This window comes from Phoca vitulina, unplaced genomic scaffold, assembly GCF_004348235.1.
Source record: "Phoca vitulina isolate PV1807 unplaced genomic scaffold, GSC_HSeal_1.0 scaffold98, whole genome shotgun sequence".
Taxonomy (NCBI): domain Eukaryota; kingdom Metazoa; phylum Chordata; class Mammalia; order Carnivora; family Phocidae; genus Phoca; species Phoca vitulina.
In genome coordinates this window covers 2,172,292-2,194,535 of record NW_022589801.1, presented here as the reverse complement: position 1 = coordinate 2,194,535, position 22,244 = coordinate 2,172,292, and the positions used below count along the sequence as shown (strand labels likewise).

Genomic DNA, 22,244 nt, shown 5'->3' with positions numbered 1-22,244 from the left:
TAATGACTGAGCCACCCAGGCGCCCCTCTCCTTCTCTTATTTATTTCTAATTTCATTCCATGGCCATGGTTGTCAGAAAACATACTTTCTGGAGCACTGGGTGTTATACGCAAACAATGAATCATGGAACACTACATCAAAAACTAATGATGTAATGTATGGTGATTAACATAACATAATAAAATAAAATTTTTAAAAAATTAAAAAAAAGAAAACATTTTCTGTACTTTCAAGCCTTTTAAATCTGTCTGGGCTTGTTTTAGGGCCTAGTTGTGGTCTATTCTGTAGCATCTCTCATGTGCACTTGAGAAGGCTGTTCATTCTGTTGGGTGGAGTGTTCTATAGATTTCTATTAGATCTAGTTGGTTAAAATTGTTCTTCAAATCTTTTATATCCTTATTGATACTCTGCTTAGTTGTTCTATCAGTTATTGAGAGTAGGGTATTGAAATCTTCAACTATTGTTGAATTTTATATTTGTCAGTTTTTGCATCATGTAGGAAGAAGCACTAGATCTGAGTCTCTGAATTCTCTCTCAGTGTTCTCCCATTTGCAGGACATTGAAAAGCAAAAGACTCCAGTGATTAGATGATACTTTCAAGGCAGATATTTGGGAATGGTACTAGGATTTTTGGATGATTTGGCACAAGAACATTGGTATTCAGATTCATTTTGATTTGCTTCTAAACAACATAAACTGCATTTGTGGATCTGTGATCATTGGCTTTTAATTTTCTTAAAAGTTTCTTAATTGTAATTGTCATCACTCACCCTGAGGGTGTCAGACAAAGGTAGAGTCAGCCTTCTCCAGGATTGGAGCCACAGGCACTGGAAAAAGCACAGGAGAAGCACACACAGATTTGGCCTTACTGAAATACCATCACTTGGGCCAAATTTACCTCTGTTTTTAATCTTTTCAAAGTCGTGTTGCTTTGTAAAGAAAATAGAGTTTCCTTCAGTTCTCCTTCAATTTCCATTAAGGAAGGGTCATGACAAGGATTATTTATTTTTTACAAAGTCAGGTATCAGTTTCCTGGAGGATTTTCCCAGGCTTAAATCAGATTGTAAAAGTAAGATCTGTTTCTGGAACTGGATGATTTACTGCATTTCATTCTCTTGGTACCTCTGTCAGTCATCTGCAGAAGCCTCTCTCATTTTGTCAGCTGTCTCGTTCCTGTGTTGTGTTCAGTTCCTTGCCCCAGGCACTGTCCTAGGTACTGGTAGGAGAGCAATGGATGTAACTGGCACAGAGCTCGCCCTACCAAGCTCACGGTCTTGGAAGGGGGGGAATGTTAGGCATACATCTTATAAACAAGTCTTGTTGATGGCATTGGTGGGCATTATGAAAGAAGGTACAAGGGCTGAGAAAGAATACCACGGGGATCTGAACATGGCCTGGAGGGTGTTGTGGGATTGGCAGGTCTGTGGGGATGAACACTAAGGCTTTCATACATAATTATGTGCTCAGGTTATGCAGTCAGGGTACGGATATTTTTCTTTGCCCTGTGTAGGTAAATATAATGGATTAGAACCTTTAAAATACTGTATTAAAATCTATTCTCATTCTTCATGTGAATGAAGTTTTGTAGAATTTTCCAATAAAAGCTGCAACTAATGATGAAATTCTGCCATAAGTTGGGAAGAAGCCTGTGGTTACAGTTAGGGTTCAGAGAGGAGTGGGGCAGCCCCTCCCCCCCAGGTAGCCTTCATTAGAGGCAGGACTCCCCCTGCATTCTGTAGATGCCCAGATCACAATGATGAGTGCTGTGAACTACAGAGGGGGCTAGAGGCTCAGTCCCCTTTTAAGTCAGTGAGAACCCCTGAAGAGGCCCCCTCAGGTCTAGATTTGAAGAATAAGTTTTTTACCTTGGACTTGGGCTGTCAGAACAACAGAGGTTGGGTGTGGTGCTAGAGGGCAGAAAGCTGGTAGAGGGGCCATTGAGGTGGCCTGAGGTGAACTTTGAGTTCAAGCAAAAGGGGTGCTGAGTGTTATAGGGTGTTTGCCACATTGCCTTTCTCATTATGGTTTTCTTTCTTCTGGCTTGTCATTGAATTTTACTAGGAGTGGGAGAACATGTGTTTAGAAGGGCAAGTCCTTGGGCCGAGTAGAGAAGACATTCCATGGTAACAGCTGTGGAGTATTACCCTGTGGGGTGTCTGAGTGAAGAGGAAGGTCCTCCATGTGCACACTCCACAGTCTCAGAGGGCAGACATTCCTCTGTGCCTGGAGTGTGTTCTTACCAGTTACCTGGCAGTGGTTTGATTACTTTGCTGGACAAGGTCCTTCAGGCTGCAGGGCATTGGGAAGCACAGGGATCCTCTGGGAATCCAGATGTCTTGATCTTTGACTGGTAACGTTGGCTCTAAAGTGAGCCTCTTGCACAAGGGACTGTCTTCATGAGATAGAATCAAACTCATCTGCCCCCAGGATGTGCTGGTTGGGTGTACTCTTGTTTATGTTTATGCAGAGACATACAGTAGCATGCAGTGAGGAACAAGCTGCGGAAACTGACAGCTGTTCTCAGCAAGGGCTTTGTGTGCTGTGTTCGCAGTCCATTTAAATAAAGCATTATTGTCCCCATTTTGTATATGAGGAAACTGAGGCCCAGCACTGGTGTGTGGTGGGGTGACGCTTCAACCCCAGGACTGCCTGATGTCCCAGGCTTTGCCCTTTTCCTTTGCACCATATTGCACTCTTATTGGTATGAAGATGTTTGGAACAGAAAATATGAGCAGGTTTTAAAACCTCCCATGTAAGGTGAGCATGATTCCCATGTGATCCCTTCATCTGTCGGGTGACTTTTGCCTCTGTGTGTGAGTCCATTAGCAGCCTTGGTATCTGGTGGTGCTCTCTGCATCTGGCCCCACCAGGATGTGCCTTACAGCAAGGTGAAGACTGGGCCATTCTCTTGGGCCTCCCCCGCACCCACCTGCTCCTGAACCTGCTGCCCTGTATGACTGCATCACGTCCACATCATTCACGCCAGGCAGAAGCAAGTGTGAGCATCTAGATCTGCTCTGCACTCAGTGGTATGCAGTGCCCTTCCACACCCCATCCCATGGGGCTTGTGCACACACACTCTCACAGAGACCGGCACAATCATGACTTCTCAAGAGTGATAATAGATATATAATGACAGCCTCAAGCCCCTTCCCCCTAAACTAAGATACTCTGGCAAACCCAGTGGATGGTCTCCTGGGGCCTCTGGCCTCTGGGCACAGGCATGTTTCTGCACAAGGCTGCTTGACAAACAGTCATTTTAGTGGGAGATGCATGTCCTTTGATTTCCTAGCTTCCCTGAAGCCCCTCTGAGGACAGCTCAGGACTCTCCCCTTCACTGGGTCAGCACCTGCAAGAGGCAGGGAGCATGTCAGTCTCATCCATCACTGTGTCCCAGGCTGCAAAAGTGCCTGCCCTTGCTAGATATACAGTCAACATGAGAACACAGGTTGGTGTCTCTGCTTTGCTACTTTGAGCCAGTTAATACACTTATTTAATGTATGTTCTCAGTCCCAAAATGTGAATACTAAAGATTCCTGGGGTTAAATGAGGTAATTCAGATGATACATTACATCCTTGATAGTTCATTGCAATTGTTGTGGTTCAAGCAGTAGAAAGCTCTTGCACTTGGACTTTCTAGTTCAGTGGCAGCCTTAAGGATGGTACCCAGGGAAATAGTTGGTCATTCTTAACCAATCCTTACTATTTTGACTCTCCTTGCTTCTTGTTTTCCTGCTTTTCCTTCTTTGCTCCCTCTTTATTTCCATGTAAATGCCCTGGTACTCCTTCTCCCTGCCCCCACCACAGTTTCAGAGAACGTCAGGACACTATGGGATCAGAGTGTTTGATAGGGATTGCATTGAATCTGTACACTGCTTTGGGGATATCATAACAATAAGCCTTCCAGTCCATGAACAGGAGATCTCTTTCCATTTTTTGTATCTTCTTTAATTTTTTTCAGCAACATTTTATAGTTTTCAGTGTACAAGTCTTTCATCTCCTTGGTAAAATGTTACTGAGTATTTTATTCTTTTTGATGCTATTATAAATGGAAGCATCTTTCTTAATTTCCTTTTCAGATTGTTCATTGTCCCTGTATAAAACAACTGATTTTCATGTGTTCATTTTGTGTCCTGCAACTTTGCTGAATTCATTTATTTGTTCTAACAGTTTTTTGTGTTGGGGGGGGGATCTTTATGATTTTCTACATATAAGATCATGTCATCTGCAAACAGAGATAACTTGACTTCTTCCTTTTCAATTTGGGTGCCTTCTATTTCTTTTTCTTGCTTAATTTCTCTGACTAGGACTTCTAATACTCTGTTGAATAGAAGTGGTGAAATTAGGCACCCTTGTCTTGTTCCTGATCTTAGAGGAAAAGCTTTCAGTTTTTCACTGTTGAGGATGATGTTTGCTCTGGGTTTGTCATATGTGGGTGGCCTTTATTATGTTGAGTTTCCTTCTATTCCTAATCCTATTTTTTTAGTGTTTTTATCATGTAAGGGTATTGAATTTTGTCAGATATATTTTTCTGCATCAGTTGAGATGATCATGTGGGGTTTTTCCCCTTCGTTCTGTTGACCAGACATCTTTATGAAACCAAATTATATGCAAATTGAGAAGCAAAACCAGTAAAGCTTTGTTCACCTTTTCAGGAATTGGCTAATTGGAAGGTGGACATTTTGACATTAATATTAAAGACCTAAATGTTAGACCCAACTCTGGCAAAGACCAACAAAAATATTTCCTCTGTGAAATATTTTCTTTGTATTTCTCCCATTATTTCCCATTATGTGCTGTGTACAACTGGTAAATGTTAGTTGGCTAATTGGATGTTTGAGCCCCTTGTAAAGTCTGAGGATACATAGTAACTGCCAGTAATAAATAGCTTTCCATATAAATGGTGAGTTAGTATGTATGGAGTAGAAGACACTGTGTTTTTTTTTTAATTAATTTATTTTTTTATTATGTTATGTTAATCACCATACATTACATCATTAGTTTTTGATGTAGTGTTCCATGATTCATTGTTTGCATATAACACCCAGTGGTCCATGCAGTACGTGCCCTCTTTAATACCCATCACCAGGCTAACCCATCCCCCCACCCCCTCCCCTCTAGGACCCTCAGTTTGTTTCTCAGAGTCCATAGTCTCTCATGGTTCATCTCCCCCTTCAATTTCCCCCCCCTTCGTTTTTCCCTTCCTGCTACCTTCTTTTTTTTTTTTTTTTTTAACATATAATGTATTCTTTGTTTCAGAGGTACAGGTCTGTGATTCAACAGTCTTACACAATTCACAGCACTTACCATAGCACATACCCTCCCCAATGTCTATCACTCAGCCACCCCATGCCTCTCACCCCCCACTACTCCAGCAACCCTCAGTTTGTTTCCTGAGATTAAGAATTCCTCATATCAGTGAGGTCATGTGATACATGTCTTTCTCTGATTGACTTATTTCGCTTAGCATAATACCCTCCAGTTCCATCCATGTTGTTGCAAATGGCAAGATCTCATTCCTTTTGATGGCTGCATAATATTCCATTGTATATATATACCACCTCTTCTTTATCCATTCATCTGTTGATGGACATCTTGGCTCTTTCCACAGTTTGGCTATTGTGGACATTGCTGCTATAAACATCGGGGTGCACGTACCCCTTCGGATCTTTGGGGTTTGTATCTTTGGGGTAAATAGCCAGTGGTGCAATTGCTGGATCATATGGTAGCTCTATTTTCAACTTTTTGAGGAACCTCCATACTGTTTTCCAGACTGGCTGCACTAGCTTGCATTCCCACCAACAGTGTAGGAGGGTTCTCCTTTCTTTGCATCCCCGCCAACATCTGTCATTTCCTGACTTGTTAATTTTAGCCATTCTGACTGGTGTGAGGTGGTATCTCATTGAGGTTTTGATTTGGATTTCCCTGATGCCGAGCAATGCTGAGCACTTTTTCATGTGTCTGTTGGCCATTTGGATGTCTTCTTTTCAGAAATGTCTGTTCATGTCTTCTGCCCATTTCTTGATTGGATTTTTTGTTCTTTGGGTTCGTTGAGTTTGATAAGTTCTTTATAGATTTTGGATACTAGCCCTTTATCTGATATGTCATTTGCAAATATCTTCTCCCATTCTGTCGGTTGTCTTTTGGTTTTGTTGACTGTTTCTTTTGCTGTGCAAAAGCTTTTTATCTTGATGAGGTCCCAATAGTTCATTTTTGCCCTTGCTTCCCTTGCCTTTGGCGATGTTTCTAGGAAGAAGTTGCCATGGCTGAGGTCGAAGAGGTTGCTGCCTGTGTTCTCCTCTAGGATTTTGATGGGACTCCTGTCTCACATTTAGGTGTTTCAACCATTCGGAGTCTATTTTTGTGTGTGGTGTAAGGAAATGGTCCAGTTTCATTCTTCTGCACATGGCTGTCCAATTTTCCCAACACCATTTGTTGAAGAGACTGTCTTTTTTCCACTGGACATTCATCCCTGCTTTGTCAAAGATTAGTTGACCATAGAGTTGAAGGTCCATTTCTGGGCTCTCTATTCTGTTCCATTGATCTATGTGTCTGTTTTTGTGCCAGTACCATACTGTCTTGAGGATTACAGCTTTGTCCGGAATTGTGATGCCGCCAGCTTTGCTTTTCTTTTTCAACATTCCTCTGGCCATTCGGGGTCTTTTCTGGTTCCATACAAATTTTAGGATTATTTGTTCCATTTCTTTGAAAAAAGTGGATGGTATTTTGATAGGGATTGCATTGAATGTGTAGATTGCTCTAGGTAGCATTGACATCTTCACAATATTTGTTCTTCCAATCCATGAGCATGGAACGTTTTTCCATTTCTTTGTGTCTTCCTCAATTTCTTTCATGAGTATTTTATAGTTTTCTGAGTACAGATTCTTGGCCTCTTTGGTTAGGTTTATTCCTAGGTATCTTACGGTTTTGGGTGCAGTTGTAAATGGGATCGACTCCTTAATTTCTCTTTCTTCTGTCTTGTTGGTGTATAGGAATGCCACTTATTTGTGTGCATTGATTTTACATCCTGCCACTTTACTGAATTCCTGTATGAGTTCTAGCAGTTTTGGGGTGGAGTCTTTTGGGTTTTCCGCATAAAGTATCATATCATCAGCAAAGAGTGAGAGTTGGACTTCTTCTTTGCCGATTTGGATGCCTTTTATTTCTTTTTGTTGTCTGATTGCTGTGGCTAGGACTTCTAATACTATGTTGAATAGCAGTGGTGATAGTGGACATCCCAGCCGCGTTCCTGACCTTAGGGGGAAAGCTCTCAGTTTTTCCCCATTGAGAATGATATTTGCTGTGGGTTTTTCATAGATGGCTTTTATGATATTGAGGTACGTACCCTCTATCCCTATACTGTGAAGAGTTTTGATCAAGAAAGGATGCTGTACTTTGTCAGATGCTTTTTCTGCATCTTTTGAGAGGATCATATGGTTCTTGTTCTTTCTTTTATTAATGTATTGTATCACATTGATTGATTTGCGGATGTTGAACCCCTTGCAGCCCAGGAATAAATCCCACTTGGTCGTGGTGAATAATCCTTTTAATGTACTGTTGGATCCTATTGGCTAGTATTTTGGTGAGAATTTTTGCATCCATGTTCATCAAGGATATTGGTCTGTAATTATCCTTTTTGATGGGGTCTTTGTCTGGTTTGGGGATCAAGGTAATGGTGGCCTCATAAAACGAGTTTGGAAGTTTCCCTTCCATTTCTATTTTTTGGAACAGTTTCAGAAGAATAGGTATTAATTCTTCTTTAAATGTTTGGTAGAATTCCCCTGGGAAGCCATCTGGCCCTGGGCTCTTGTTTGTTGGGAGATTTTTGATGACTGCTTCAATTTCCTTAGTGGTTATAGGTCTGTTCAGGTTTTCTATTTCTTCCTGGCTCAGTTTTGGTAGTTGATACATCTCTAGGAATGCATCCATTTCTTCCAGATTATCTAATTTGCTGGCATATAGTTGCTTATAATATGTTCTTATAATTGTTTGTATTTCTTTGGTGTTGGTTGTGATCTCTCCTCTTTCATTCATGATTTTATTTATTTGGGTCATTTTTCTTTTTGATAAGTCTGGCCAGGGGTTTATCAATCTTGTTAATTCTTTCAAAGAACCAGCTCCTAGTTTCGTTGATCTGTTCTACTGTTCTTTTGGTTTCTATTTCATTGATTTCTGCTCTGATCTTTACTATTTCTCTTCGCCTGCTGGGTTTAGGCTTTATTTGCTGTTCTTTCTCCAACTCCTTTAGGTGTAGGGTTAGATTGTGTATTTGAGACCATTCTTGTTTCTTGAGAAAGGCTTGTATTGCTATATACTTTCCTCTTAGGACCGCCTTTGCTGCAGCCCAACGATTTTGAACAGTTGTGTTTTCATTTTCATTTGTTTCCATGAATTTTTTAAATTCTTCTTTAATTTCCTGGTTGACCCATTCATTCTTTAGTAGGATGCTCTTTAGCCTCCATGTATTTGAGTTCTTTCTGACTTTCCTCTTGTGATTGACTTCTAGTTTCAAAGCATTGTGGCCTGAAAATATGCAGGGAATGATCCCAGTCTTTTGGTACTGGTTGAGACCCGATCTGTGACCTAGGATGTGACCTATTCTGGAGAATGTTCCATGGGCACTAGAGAAGAATATGTATTCTGTTGCTTTGGGATGGAATGTTCTGAATATATCTGTGAAGTCCATTTGGTCCAGTGTATCATTTAAAGTCTTTATTTCCTTGTTGATCTTTTGCTTAGATGATCTGTCCATTTCAGTGAGGGGGTGTTAAAGTCCCCCACTATTATTGTATTGTTGTCGATGTGTTTCTTTGCTTTTGTTATTAATTGGCTTATATAAGTGGCTGCTCCCATGTTAGGAGCATAGATATTTACAATTGTTAGATCTTCTTGTTGGATTGACCCTTTAAGTATGATATAGTGTCCTTCCTCATCTCTTATTATAGTCTTTGGTTTAAAATCTAATTTGTCTCTTATGCTGAATGAAATAAGCCAGTCACAAAAGAACACATACTATATGATTCCACTTACACGAAGCATTTAAAGCAGTCAAAATCATAGAAACAGTAAAAATGTGGTTTCCGACGGCTGGGGAGAGGAGGAAGGGGAAATTTGTGTTCAGTGTGTTCAGACCTTCTGTTTTACAAGATGAGAAACTTCTAGAGATGCGTTGCACAACAATATGAATATACTTAACACTACAGAACACCCAAAACCGGTTAAGATAGTAAATTTAATGTTATGTGTTTTTTTACCACAATAAAAAGAACTATTTTGTAAAAATAAAATAAAATAAAATAAAATAAAATCTAATTTGTCTCATATAAGGATTGCCACCCCAGCTTTCTTTTGGTGTCCATTAGCATGGTAAATGGTTTTCCACCCCCTCACTTTCAATCTGGGGGTGTCTTTGGGTCTAAAATGAGTCTCTTGCAGACAGCATATCGATGGGCCTTGTTTTTTTATCCAATCTGATACCCTGTGTCTTTTGATTGGGGCATTTATCCCATTTACATTCAGGGTAACTATGGAAAGGTATGAATTTAGTGCCATTGTATTGCCTGTAAGGTGACTGTTACTGTATATTGTCTCTGTTCCTTTCTGGTCTATGTTACTTTTAGGCTCTCTCTTTGCTGAGAGGACTCCTTTCAATATTTCTTGTAGGGCTGATTTCATGATCACAAATTCCTTTAGTTTTTGTTTGTCCTGGAAGCTTTTTATCTCTCCTTCTATTTTCAATGACAGCCTAGCCGGATATAGTATCCAGCTGCATATTTGCTGCATATTTTTCTCATTCAGTGCTCTGAATATATCATGCCAGTCCTTTCTGGCCTGCCAGGTCTCTGTGGATAGGTCTGTTGCCAATCTAATGTTTCTACCATTGTAGGTTACAGAGCTCTTCTCCCGAGCTGCTTTCAGGATTTTCTCTTTGTCTCTGAGACTCGTAAGTTTTACTATTAGATGTCGGGGTGTTGACCTATTTTTATTGATTTTGAGGGGGGTTCTCTCTGCCTCCTGGATTTTGATGCCTGTTTCCTTACCCAAATTAGGCTATAATTTGCTCCAATATACCTTCTGCCCCTCTCTCTCTTTCTTCTTCTTCTGGGATCCCAATTATTCTAATATTGTTTCATCTTATGGTATCACTTATCTCTCGAATTCTGCCCTCATGATCCTGTAGTTGTTTATATCTCTTTTTCTCAGCTTCTTTATTTTCCACCATTTGGTCTTCTGTATCACTAATTCTCTGTTCTGCCTCATTTATCCTAGCAGTTAGAGCCTCTATTTTTGATTGCACCTCATTAATAGCCTTTTTGATTTCGACTTGGTTAGATTTTAGTCCTTTTATTTCTCCAGAAAGGATTTCTCTAATATCTTCCATGCTTTTTTCAAGCCCAGCTAGTATCTTTAAAATCATCATTCTGAACTCTAGTTCCAACATCTTACTAATGTCCATATTGATTAGGTCCCTGGCAGCCAGTACTGCCTCTTGTTCTTTTTTTTGAGGTGATTTTTTCCGTCTTGTCATTTTGTCCAGAGGAGAATAGATGAATGAGAGAACAAAATGCTATCTAGGTAACAACGACCCCAGAAAAATATACACTAAACAAATCAGAAGAGACCTGAAACCAGGGGAAAAGAAAGGGAAAGAAAGAAAAAAGAAAAGAAAGAAAAAGATAAAAACAAACAAAAAAAAAACAGAATATGATCAAATATGATCAGGCTGGTGTATAGATCAGTGCCACACACTAGATTTTGGGCATATTTGGGTCTGTTAGGAGAAATTGCCTCCCAAAATTTTAAAGAAAGAAAAACTTATATATGTACAAAAATAAGGGTAAATACAATCAAGGGATGGAATATGACTGTAAAGATGGAAATTATAAAAGATTTTATAAAAGGAATCAATAAGATAAGTTGGTTGAAAAAAGAAAGAAGAGGATTTAAAAAAAAGGGGGGGGGTGAATGTGATCAGGCAGGAGACTAGAACAAAGCCATACTAGAGGTTTAGAGTATATTTTAGTCTGATAGAAGAAACTGTATCCCAAAATTTTAAAGAGAGAACAACTTATATATATATACCAAAAATAAGGTTAACTACTATGGAGGAATAGAATATGACTCTAAAAATGAAAAATAAAAAAAGATTTTTTAAAAAAGGGATTGATAAGATGTTGGTTGAAGAAGGGAAAAAGAAAAATTCAAAAAAAAGAAAAAAGTTTAAAAAAAAATTAACTTTGAAAGACTAAAGAATCATGGGAAAAAAGCCATGGATTCTATGTGCAGTATACGCCTAGCGCTGGAGTTCTGCCGTTTTCATTGATCGGTAAACTTGGTCTTGGCTGGCGGTTCTTGCTGACCTTCTGGGGGAGGGGCCTGTTGCCATGGTTCCCAAACATCTTTGCCGGAGGCGGAATTGCCCCGCCCTTGCCGGGTCTGGGCTAAGTAATCTCTGCTCAGGTTTGCTCTCCGGAGCTTTTGTTCCCTGCAAGCTTTCCGTACAGCGTTGGAGGAGGAGAGTGAAAATGGTGGCCTCCCAGTCTCCCTCCCGGAGGAGCCGAGAACTCAGGGCCCCGCTCCTCAGTGAGCCCCCAGAGAAAAGCAGTCAATCACTTCCGTCTCCCTGGTCTCTGGCCTCACTCTGTGCTCACCTGGTCCCGAGCGTTTCTATCTCTGGCATACGACCCCGTGTGGAGTCTCCAAACCCAGCAGATCCCTGCGGTGTGCTCCCGCGCCGCTCCTCGCAGGGGAGGAAGGGGAGTCTCTCTGGATCTGCCGCTTGTTGGGTCCCTGCTGGAGGAGCAGTGGCCTGACTGTGCCGCGGATCACGGTTTATGGCAACCCCGAACTGAGAGCCCGCGCCTCGGCTCCGTCTCTGCAGCCGGCTTCCCCGCTCCGATACCTGGTAGCTCTGCCGCACTCAGGCACCCCCGGTCTCTCTGTGACCCTGAGGGCCCTGAGACCACACTGTCCCAGCGAGGGTTCCACCCCCCACTTAGCCACCGGAGCGACGTCCCTCAGCGGAGCAGACTTCTAAAAGTTCCGATTTAGTGCTCCCCGGCTCTATCACTTGCCAGAAGCGGCTGACGGAGGCCCCTCCCCCGCCGTCTATCCTCCCAAATATGGCCTCGGATTCACTTCTCCGCACGTCCTACCTTCCAGAAAGTGGTCGCTTTTCTGTTCAGAGAGTTGCTGCTATTCTTTTCTTCGATCTCCTGTTGAGTTCATAGGTGTTCAGAATGGTTTGATCCCTATCCAGCTGAATTCCTGGGACCAGAAGACATTTAGGTCCCTACTCCTCTGCCATCTTGCTCCTCCCACCCATAAGTGTACTTTTAATCCCCTTTATTTCACCCATGAGAAAAACATAATTTCTGAAAACACTTTTTTGAAAGAAAGGAAACAAATCTGTGTTGTATAAATTAGTGTAGCATTTTTGTTCCAGTTAATTGATTTCCATGAAATTGCTGTGGTCAGTGATTACATAAATGCCTGTGTGGCTACTAATCTTGAGCAGTGGACGTGTGTTAGGTCTGTGCTGCCCTGTACTCTGCCCTGGCGTCTCTCTTTGGTGGGATGTGTGCAGGTGAAGTCGTGGGCAAAAAGCAGCCAGCAAAGCCATTTCACTCAATGTTACCTTCCGTTAACCATGTCCCTTTTAACATGAATTTCCATCTGATTTTAGTGAGCTGGACATGATTTCCACAAGGGTGATGGATATTAAGCTTCGGGAAGCTGCAGAAGGCCTTGGGGAGGACAGCACAGGTAAGGCCCTCACTTCCCCTGCTCTGGGAAGAGCCCGTGTCTGCTTGCGGGACAGGGAGAGGGGCTGATGGAACCAAGCCTTTGGGGTTGTGTGTGTGGAGGGTGGGGTTTCAGTTCACAGTATGTTGAAATACGCCCATGCCCTTCATACTGTGACGAGAGAGCACATCCAGATGATGTAAGGCCACTCAGGGCAGTACCCCTTTGCTTCGCTGTCAAAAACAGGGGGTTTTAAAGTCATTTTACTCATTCCTAGAGATAAATCTGTCCCCATGTTTGGTTGACTTGAAAGCAATGGAGTCATTTATCACCTAAGAACATCCAGAGGATCAGTAGGAGGTTGGAAAAAGTATGAGATAGCCTGATCATGCAGAAGAAATAATATTATCAAGACAGAGCCTTTGATCTCTTTTATGGCTTTCGTTCTCCTTCAGAGACCTTTATTATACCCCTTACTGAGCTAAACTCCAGGCCCATGACTCATCATCTCATTACACGTTCTAAGAGTTACCCAATTATGTGATTGAGTTCACTGTTATCCATCGATTGCTATTTGTGTCTGATAGAGTTGTAAAATTGGCATTAAAAAACACCAGTCTCCAGACTACGTACCTTTTTCCTAGAGTAGCCATTTATACCCCCTTTATTTCAGTAACAAAGGTCTCCATCACTGTCTTGTTTAAAGTTAAAATGCCAGTAATTATTTTCTTTGATATAGTTCAGGAGGAACAACTTCCAATAGTATTAAATCCTAGATGCTAACCCTTAGCTTCAGATACTAATTTCATTAAAGATTCTATTTCATATATTACAGATTTTCCTTATTATCCCATATTAGAATTACTTTTCCTCTGTCACATTTTGATAGATACCAAATAAGCCCAAATACAAGGTGAGGTTTTAAAAATTAAACCTGAGAGAAAATGGAATTTCAAAATTTCTCATATTACAGGATATTGAATTATTACTGATTTTAAACAACAAAATACTCTTTGAGGAAGTATTTCATTAGTCTGAAACAGCTTCCAAAAACACTATTTTTGGATACTTACAGAGGTTACCATGAAGAATCAGTTTTTAAAATGAAAGAGAGAAACTAAGTATTCTTTTTTTCCAAATAGTGAACTAAGTTATTCACATCAACCACTTTCCTAAAATTTAAAATTCTAGATAAGCTTCAACAAATGGTGTTGGGAAAACTGGACAGCCACATGCAAAAGAATGAAACTGGACCACTTTCTTTTACTATATACAAAAATAAACTGAAAATGAATAAAATGTGAGACCTGAAACCATAAAAGTCCTAGAGAGCACAGACAGTAATCTCTCTGACATTGGCCATAGCAACATTTTTGTAGATATGTCTCCCTAGGCAAGGGAAATAAAAGCAAAAATAAACTATTGGGACTACATCAAAATAAAAAGCTTCTGCACAGTGAAGGAAACAATCAACAAAACTAAAAGACAACCTACTGAGTGGGAGAAGATATTTGTGAATGACATATCCAGTAAGGGGTTAGTATCCAAAATATATAAAGAACTCATTACCCCAAAAACAAATAATCCAGTTAAAAATGGGCAGAAGACATGAACAGATTTTCTGATATCTGATTTTGGACTTCTGTTTAAAGAAGACATCTAGATGGCCAACAGACACATGAAAAGATGCTAAACATCACTTATCATCAGCGATATGCAAATCAAAACTATAGTGAGATATCACCTTGTACCTGTCAGAACGGCTAAAATTAAAACCATAAGAAACAACAAGTATTGGTGAAGATGTGGAGAATAAGGAGCCCTTGTGAGCTATTAGTGGGAATGCAAACTGCTGCAGCCACTGTGGAAAACAGTATGGAGGGTCCTCAAAAAATTAAAAATAGAACTACCCTATGATCCAAGAATCACGCTACTGGTATTTATCCTCAAAATATAAAAACATTAACGTTATCCCTTAATTCAAAGGGATACATGCACCCCTATGTTTATTGCAGCATTATTTGCAATAGCCAAGCTGGGAGCAGCCCAAGTGTCCATCAATTGATGAATGGATAAAGAAGATGTGATACACACACACACACACACACACACACAGGAATATTACTCAGCCATAAAAAAGAATGAAATCTTGCCATTTGCAACAACATGGATAGAGTTAGAAAGTATAATGGTAAGCAAAATAAATCAAACACAAATACCATATGATCTCACTCATTTGTGGAATTTAAGAAACAAAACAAATGAGCAAAGGGGGAAAAAAAGAGAGAGAGACAAACCAAGAAAGATTCTTAACTATAGAGAACAAATTGATGGGTACCAGAGGGGAGTTGGCTGGGGGGAATGGGGGAGATAGGGGATGGGGATGAAAGAGTACACTTACCATGATGAAAAGAATAAAGTGATAAAAAAAAATTCTAGAAAGGAAAAATCTTTTTAAAAGTAAGAAGTAAGAAGACCAGAATTGAAAGAGATATGGCACGGTGCCTGGGTGGCTCAGTCGTTAAGCGTCTGCCTTCAGCTCAGGTCATGGTCCCAGGGTCCTGGGATTAAGCCCTGCACTGGGCTCCCTGCTCAGCGGGGAGCCTGCTTCTCCCTTTCCCACTCCCCCTGCTTGTGTTCCCTCTCTCGCTGTGTCTCTCTGTCAAATAAATAAATAAAATCTTTTAAAAAAGAGAGAAATGGTAATCCAGAGAGATAAATTAGCATAGAAGCCACTTTTGCCCTCAGATTGTTTACCAATCTTGGAACTTTAGAAAATTCATTTTCATGTCTTCATGGAATGGTAGATGAGGCAATGGGTAAGATATCAAAGTACAGGTCTGTTCAAGGTGGGATGTCTAATAGAAGATCCTCCTGACAATAAGTTGGGAGCCCAAGGAGCAATAAAATCTGAGTAAGTGTGAACCAGGGGTAAGTCAACCCTTTATAGATTTGTAACTTGAGTTTGTATCACTTGGGTAATTTAGAGAATCTCAGCCCTTGAACTTGACTGAGATACTAGGAATAATAGTATTCCTAGACTGGATAGGACCGTAGGTACCTAATAGAATCAAACAATCTTCTCTAAAGAAAGCTGCCTTCTATCTAGACTTCAAATTATTAAAGAAAATATTTTTAGCTCCATGACAAATATATAGTCAGTGATGACCAAGCATATAAAGCAGTAGGGCACCATGAATGAGAACCAACATGTTAGGGGTTTAATTTTGTCTCCCCAAAAGTCATATTTTGAAGTCCTAACCCCCAGTGCCTCAGAATATGACCTTATTTGGAAATTGGGTCATTGCAGATATAATTAGTTAACAGAAGGTCATACTGGAGTTTGGCGAGCCCCTAATCTACTATGACTGATGCCCTTATAAAAAGGAGAAATATGGACATAGACACACACACAGGGAGAACACCTTATGAAGATGAAGTCAGATCAGGGTGATACCATCTACAAGCCAGGGAATGCCAACAATAGCCAGCAAACTACCAGAAGTTAGAGGAGATGAAAGAGATTTCCCTGTCACAGCCCTTTGAAGGAAGTAACCATGCCAACAACACCTTGATCTCAGACTTCTAGCCTCCAGAAATGAGAGACAATACAATTCTGTTGTTGAAGCTGCTCAGTTTTTGGTACTTGGTTACAGTAGCCCTAGCAAACTAATACAGAGCAGAAACAAGAGAAACAGACACACAGGTATCAAATATCAAAACAATCAGGTATATGCTGTAACACAATTGTGCACAGTATGTTTGAAGATAATTAAAGAAAGTTTGAAAGTATCTGGAAGGAACCAGAAACTTTTATAAAAGGTGTCCTAGCACCCAGCCAGTGCTCGAAGGCAAGAGAGAGAAATAAAAGGGATACAGATGAAAGGAAGAAATAAAACTATATTTGCAGATGTCATGATTAAACAAAATATCAAAAAAGTACTTAGATCTATCTCTTAAGTTTAGCAAGACTGCTAGATGCAAGGTCAAAACACAAATATCGATTGTATTTCTGCATAACTAGCAGTGAACAATTGAAAAATTAAATTTTTAAAAGTACCATTTACAATAGCACAAATAAAATACGTTGGTATGTATCTAGCAAAATATATGCAGGATCTATATACTGAAAAATAAAAAAAAAGTTGCTTAGATCAACAAAGACCTAAATACATGGAGTGATATATTATGCATTATGGACTGAATATCTGATTTCCCCCCAAAGCTCATATGTTAACGTCCTAACCCCACCATGTGATGATATTAGGAGGTGGGACCTTTGGCAGATGATTAGGTCATGAGCATGGAGCCCTCACGAATGGAATTAGTGCCCTTATCAGAAGAGACCAGAGAGCTGCTTGCTTGCTTTCTGCCATGTGAGGGAACAGCAAGAAGTGTCAGTCAACAACCTTTAAGAGGGCTCCCTGCCCTCAGATTGTTTACCAATCTGGTTCCCTGATCTCAAGCTTCTCGCCTCCAGAGCAGTGAGGAATGAATTCTGTTATTCATAAGCCACCCAGTCCGTGGTACTTTATTAGAGCAGCCTGAACAGACTAAAACCACATTTATAGATTGGCAGACTCAGTGTTGCTACAATGTCAGTTCTCCCCCAAACTGAGCTGCAGAATGGTGTGTTAATATATGTGGGGTAGAATATACTGCGTATACGTCTGCTGGGGAAGGCTGGATATGGTTCAGTATTCTGTAGGAAGAATAGTGACCAGTGATCATTTATTTGATTTCCATGACGAGTCAAAGATTTTTTTTATTTAGGAAGAAGCCAGATCCGTACGGATGAAGTGATAATAGTATCTGGGAGGATTTGCTTTGAAATAATCTGGCAGGGATGGGAAGGAGGAGGGGAATAAAGATGAAACAATCAAAATCCCACCAAGATATTTTTCCAGCATTGACAAGCTGATCCCAAAATTTACATGAAAAAGCAAGAGAACTAGAATAGTGAAAACAATTTTGACAAAGAACAAAATTGGAGGACTCATATTACCTGATTTCAAGACTTACTGTAAAGCTACAATAATGAAGCCAAGTGCGGTACTGATGAAGGGATGGATGTGTACAGGTAGAACAGAGGCTAAAAGTAGACCCATACAGACAAATATGGTCAGTTGGTCTTTGACAAAGATGGAGCAGTGATTCAATGGAGAGAGGGTTGTCTTTTCAACAAATGGTGCTAGAACAAATCGAACATTCCTATGGAAAAAAAAAAGAACTTTGACCTATACATCACAGATGATACAAAAATTAACTTAAAATATATCATAGGCATAAATGTAACACTATGAAACCTTTCAAAGAAAACAGAAAATGTTTATGACCTAGAATTACATAGAGTTCTGAGATGGGACACCTCAGTCCCTAATTTGGACTTCATTAAAATTTAAAAATTTTTCTCTGTGAAAGACCCTGTTAAGAAAATGAAAAGACAAGTCACAGCCTGGGAGGCAATATTTGTAAATCACCCATGACAAGGGACTTGTATTTAGAACTTTCAAAATTCAACAGTAGGAAAACAAACAACCCGAATAAAAAATAGGCAAAGGTTTTAAAAGATGCTTTACGTCAGAAGATATACAGATGGCAAATCAGCTCATGAAAAAGTGCTCAACATTAGTTAATGCAAGTTAAAACTACAATGATATATTACTGTACACCTGTTAGAATGGCAGAACAGAAACAACACTGCACCCGACAATAGCAGGTGCTGGGAGGATGCAGGGCAATTGAGTCCTCATATTGCTGTTGGGAATGCATAATGGTACAGCCACTTTCGAAAATATTTCAGCAGTTTCTTGTAAAATTAAATATACCCTTAGTCCATGACCCAGCAGTCCTGCTCCTAGGTATTTACCTAAGAGAAATGAAAACTTATGTTTACACAGAAACCTTTTTTATTTTTTTTAAAGATTTTATTTATTTATTTGACAGAGAGATATAGCGAGAGGGAACACAAGTAGGGGGAGTGGGAGAGCGAGAAGCAGGCTTCCTGCTGAAGCAGGGAGCCCGATGTGGGGCTCGATCCCAGGACCCCGGAATCATGACCTGAGCTAAAGGCAGATGCTTAACAACTGAGCCACCCACCAGGCACCCCTCTACACAGAAACCTTTAACAAGGGGCACCTGGGTGGCTCAGTTGGTTAAGCCTCCTAGTCTTGATTTCGGCTCAGGTCATGATCTCAGGGTGGTGAGAACAAGCCCCAGTGTCTGGCTCGGCACTCAGTGTGGAGTCTGCTTGAGATTCTCTCTTTCCCTCTCCCTCTCCCTTTTCCGGACCTCTCCCCATCCCCCTACTCACTCTCTCTCTCTCTCAAAAAAAAAAGGAAACCTGTAACAACTTTATTCATAGTTGCCAAAAACTGAAATGAATCCAAATGTCCTTCGATTTGCTCCATGTTTAAATAAAGTGGTCTATCCCTACAATGGAATTGTACTCGGCAGTAATAAGGAACAAATTACTGATGGACGTAACACTATGGATGAGTCTCTAATGCATTGTGCTGAGTGAAAGAACCCAGAATCAAAAGAACATACTGTATGAATCCATCTATATGACATTCTGGAAAAGGTACAACTATAGGAACAGAGAAGCTATCAGTGATTTCTAGGGATTAAAGACAAGATGGGTTTGGCTACAAAAGGACAGCATGAAGGGTAGTGGTATAGTTCTGTATCTTGAGGTGATTGTGTAGGTCTATCTGTACCAAAAACAAATTTTACTATGTAATTTTTTTTTCTAGAGAGGGAAGAGGAAAGAGGGAGAGGGAGAGAAAGAATCCCCAGCAGGCTCCTCACCCAGCACATTGCCCAACATGGGACTCAAACTCATGACCCTGACATCATGACCCAAGCCAAAATCAAGAGTGGGACGCTTAACCAACTGAGCCACCCAGGCACTCCAGTTTACTATGTAATTTCTAAAATAACTTTTTAAAAAATGATATACCATATTTGAAAACCATCAAATGGGTTTTTTAGAAATAAGTGTAACTGTTACAATTAGAAATTCAGTGGATGAGTTTAACAGCAGATTCTATCGGCTCAAAATAGATCAGTTATGAGAAAGTATACAGAATGTAGCATCGAATGGTAAAATGATGGGAGGTACAGAAGAGAAGAGGCATAGAGATAAGTGGAAGGGTAGAACATACGCATGAGCACAGTCTCAAGAGAGGAGAGAGTAGCAGGGACTTTTTTGGAACAGATTTAAAGAAAGATGACCCGATCCACAGATATAAGAAATCAAGTGAACCCCAAGAAGGATAAATAAAAGGAAATCCATATACAGTGAAAATGTAGAAAATCAAAGACAAAATGAAAAATCAGTCTGAGAAAAAAAGATGATCTTCAAAGGAGCATAAGCTGATGACTGACTTCTCGACTGCACAGCAGAAACCACAAAACAGTGAAATAGCTTTTTCAGTATTATTGAAAGAATAACTTAGAAAAAATAACTGCCAACCTAGAAAGTTATACCTAGGAAAAATATATTGTAGGAATGAAGGAGGTGTATAAAGGCATTTTCAGACAAACAGAAACTGAATTTGTCATCGGCAGACCCTCCCAAAGCAGATTCTAAAGGAAAATTGCCCTAGATGGAAGGTCTGGAACACAAGAAGGAATGACAAGCAGGGAAAGTGAGAAACAAGCAGATACATCTAAATGAACACGGAAAAATATCTTTTGGGTCTTTCAAAGAATGACAACAATAGGGCATTTAAAAAGGATTATAGTATTCTAAGTTCCTTGTTTTGTCCTACAATAGAATGCATAGTATAATTTCTGGGGTAATTACTGAAAAAACAGATTAAAGGCATAGTTTACAAACTCGAGGTGGGAAGAATGGAATAACTTTTAAAAGTCAGCTAATCCAAAAGACAACAAGAAAAAGAGATTAAAGAAAAGTATATAAGATGCAGACTTTTTTATTAACGTTGCAGTAATTACAGTAAGTTTAAGTAGACTAATTACATTAATTTTTCCAGTTAGAAGTTAAAGATCATCAGATTAGATTTCTAAAACTCTTAAGTCCTAGATAGAAGGATTCAGAAAAGTTGGAAGTGAAAGGACAGAAAAACACACATCTTGTAAACACTAGGAAAAAGGAATTTCAGTAGGTATATTAAAAGCAGTCAAAATAAAATTTAAGGCAAAAAGCATCACTAAAAATAAAGAGTGCCCTTTCACAAAAGGTTCAATTCTCCAGCAAGATAATAATTGTACCTTTCTCTGCACCATTGTAATGTTAAAATTTGTAGAGGAAAAATTGACAATTAAATAAAAATAAATAAAATCTGCAGTCAGAGTGGGTTATTTTTATTGTCAAGCACACTGGGGACATTTACAAATTTATGGTAAGCTGTAAAGCAAATCTCAACACATTTGAATGGTTTCAAATCACCCAGATACTCTCTGACCACAGTGCACTTAAGCTGGAAATCAATAACAGAAAGATACTAAGAAAATCTCCAAGTGCTTGGAAATTAAGATCTACTTATCTAAATAACCTTTAGGTCTAAGAAGGTATTATAATGGAAATTAGAAAATATTTCAACCAAACAACAATAAAAGTATATCAAAACATGTGGATGCAGCTAAAAGAGATTTAGGGGGAAATGTATTGCCTTAAATGTGTGTACTATAAAAACAAACAAAAAGCCTAAAAATTAATTAGCCAAGTACTCATCTCGAGAAGTTTAAAAAGATAGCACAGTAAATCTGAAGTAGGAGGAAGGAAAGGATAACGATTAGAACAGAAATTAATACAATGAAAAGATAAATCACATTCAACAAAGAGAATTAACAAAGCCAACTTTTTTTAAAGGCAAATAAAATTAATTGATCTCTGGTACAGCTGATCAAGGGAAAATGAGGAGGCACAAATAATATCAGAGCTGAGGAAGGGGGCTTTATTACAGGGGGTGCAGATGCTAAAACAATACAAGGATATTCTTAATAACTGTATGCCAGTAAATTTGAAAATTTGGAAAAATAGGCAAATTCCTAGAAAAACATAACTTCATAAAACAGATTTGAGAAGGAAAAGATCCAAATAGTTCCTGTGACCATTAAATAAATTGAATTTAACAGCCTAGAGGGTGAACAGATCTAACAGGGACAGGCCCCAGTGGCTGGCTCGTTGGCTGGCTGGCTGACCAGTTGCAGTTCAGACAGGAGTGTTCAGCGGTTACCCTCGGGGTCTTCGTAGCCACTCTTGTTCATTAACCCAGAAACAGCATCTCTGACCGCAGAGGGCTGTGCAGCCGCATGTGTGTTCAGAGCTTCAGGGATGCAAACTTGTGTGTCAGCTAGGCAAAGGCCAGATGGTATCCTGGCAAATGCAGAAAATTCTTAAGAGTCTTTCCAAATAATAAACTCTTATTGAGAGCCATCAGTTAGCAACATAAACATTTTATGATTGTTAAGGTAAGGAAACTTCCACTAGAAGCTAAGAAAACTGAGTTATAGGACTGATTTCCCCTTAT

At 39.8% G+C, this 22,244-nt stretch overlaps 1 protein-coding gene across 5 annotated transcripts in view; it reads left to right on the top strand.

Moving 5' to 3' along the window:
• The window catches only part of CRACDL (CRACD like), a 137,889-nt gene that overhangs the window by 69,923 nt on the left and 45,722 nt on the right, over nt 1-22,244 (top strand). For all 5 annotated transcript variants that reach the window (XM_032397384.1, XM_032397386.1, XM_032397383.1 and 2 more), the window contains exon 2: nt 12,686-12,765. In XM_032397384.1, coding sequence (XP_032253275.1) covers nt 12,696-12,765 — 70 coding nt within the window. In that variant the 5' untranslated portion in view covers nt 12,686-12,695. The remainder of the gene's footprint in view (nt 1-12,685; nt 12,766-22,244) is intronic.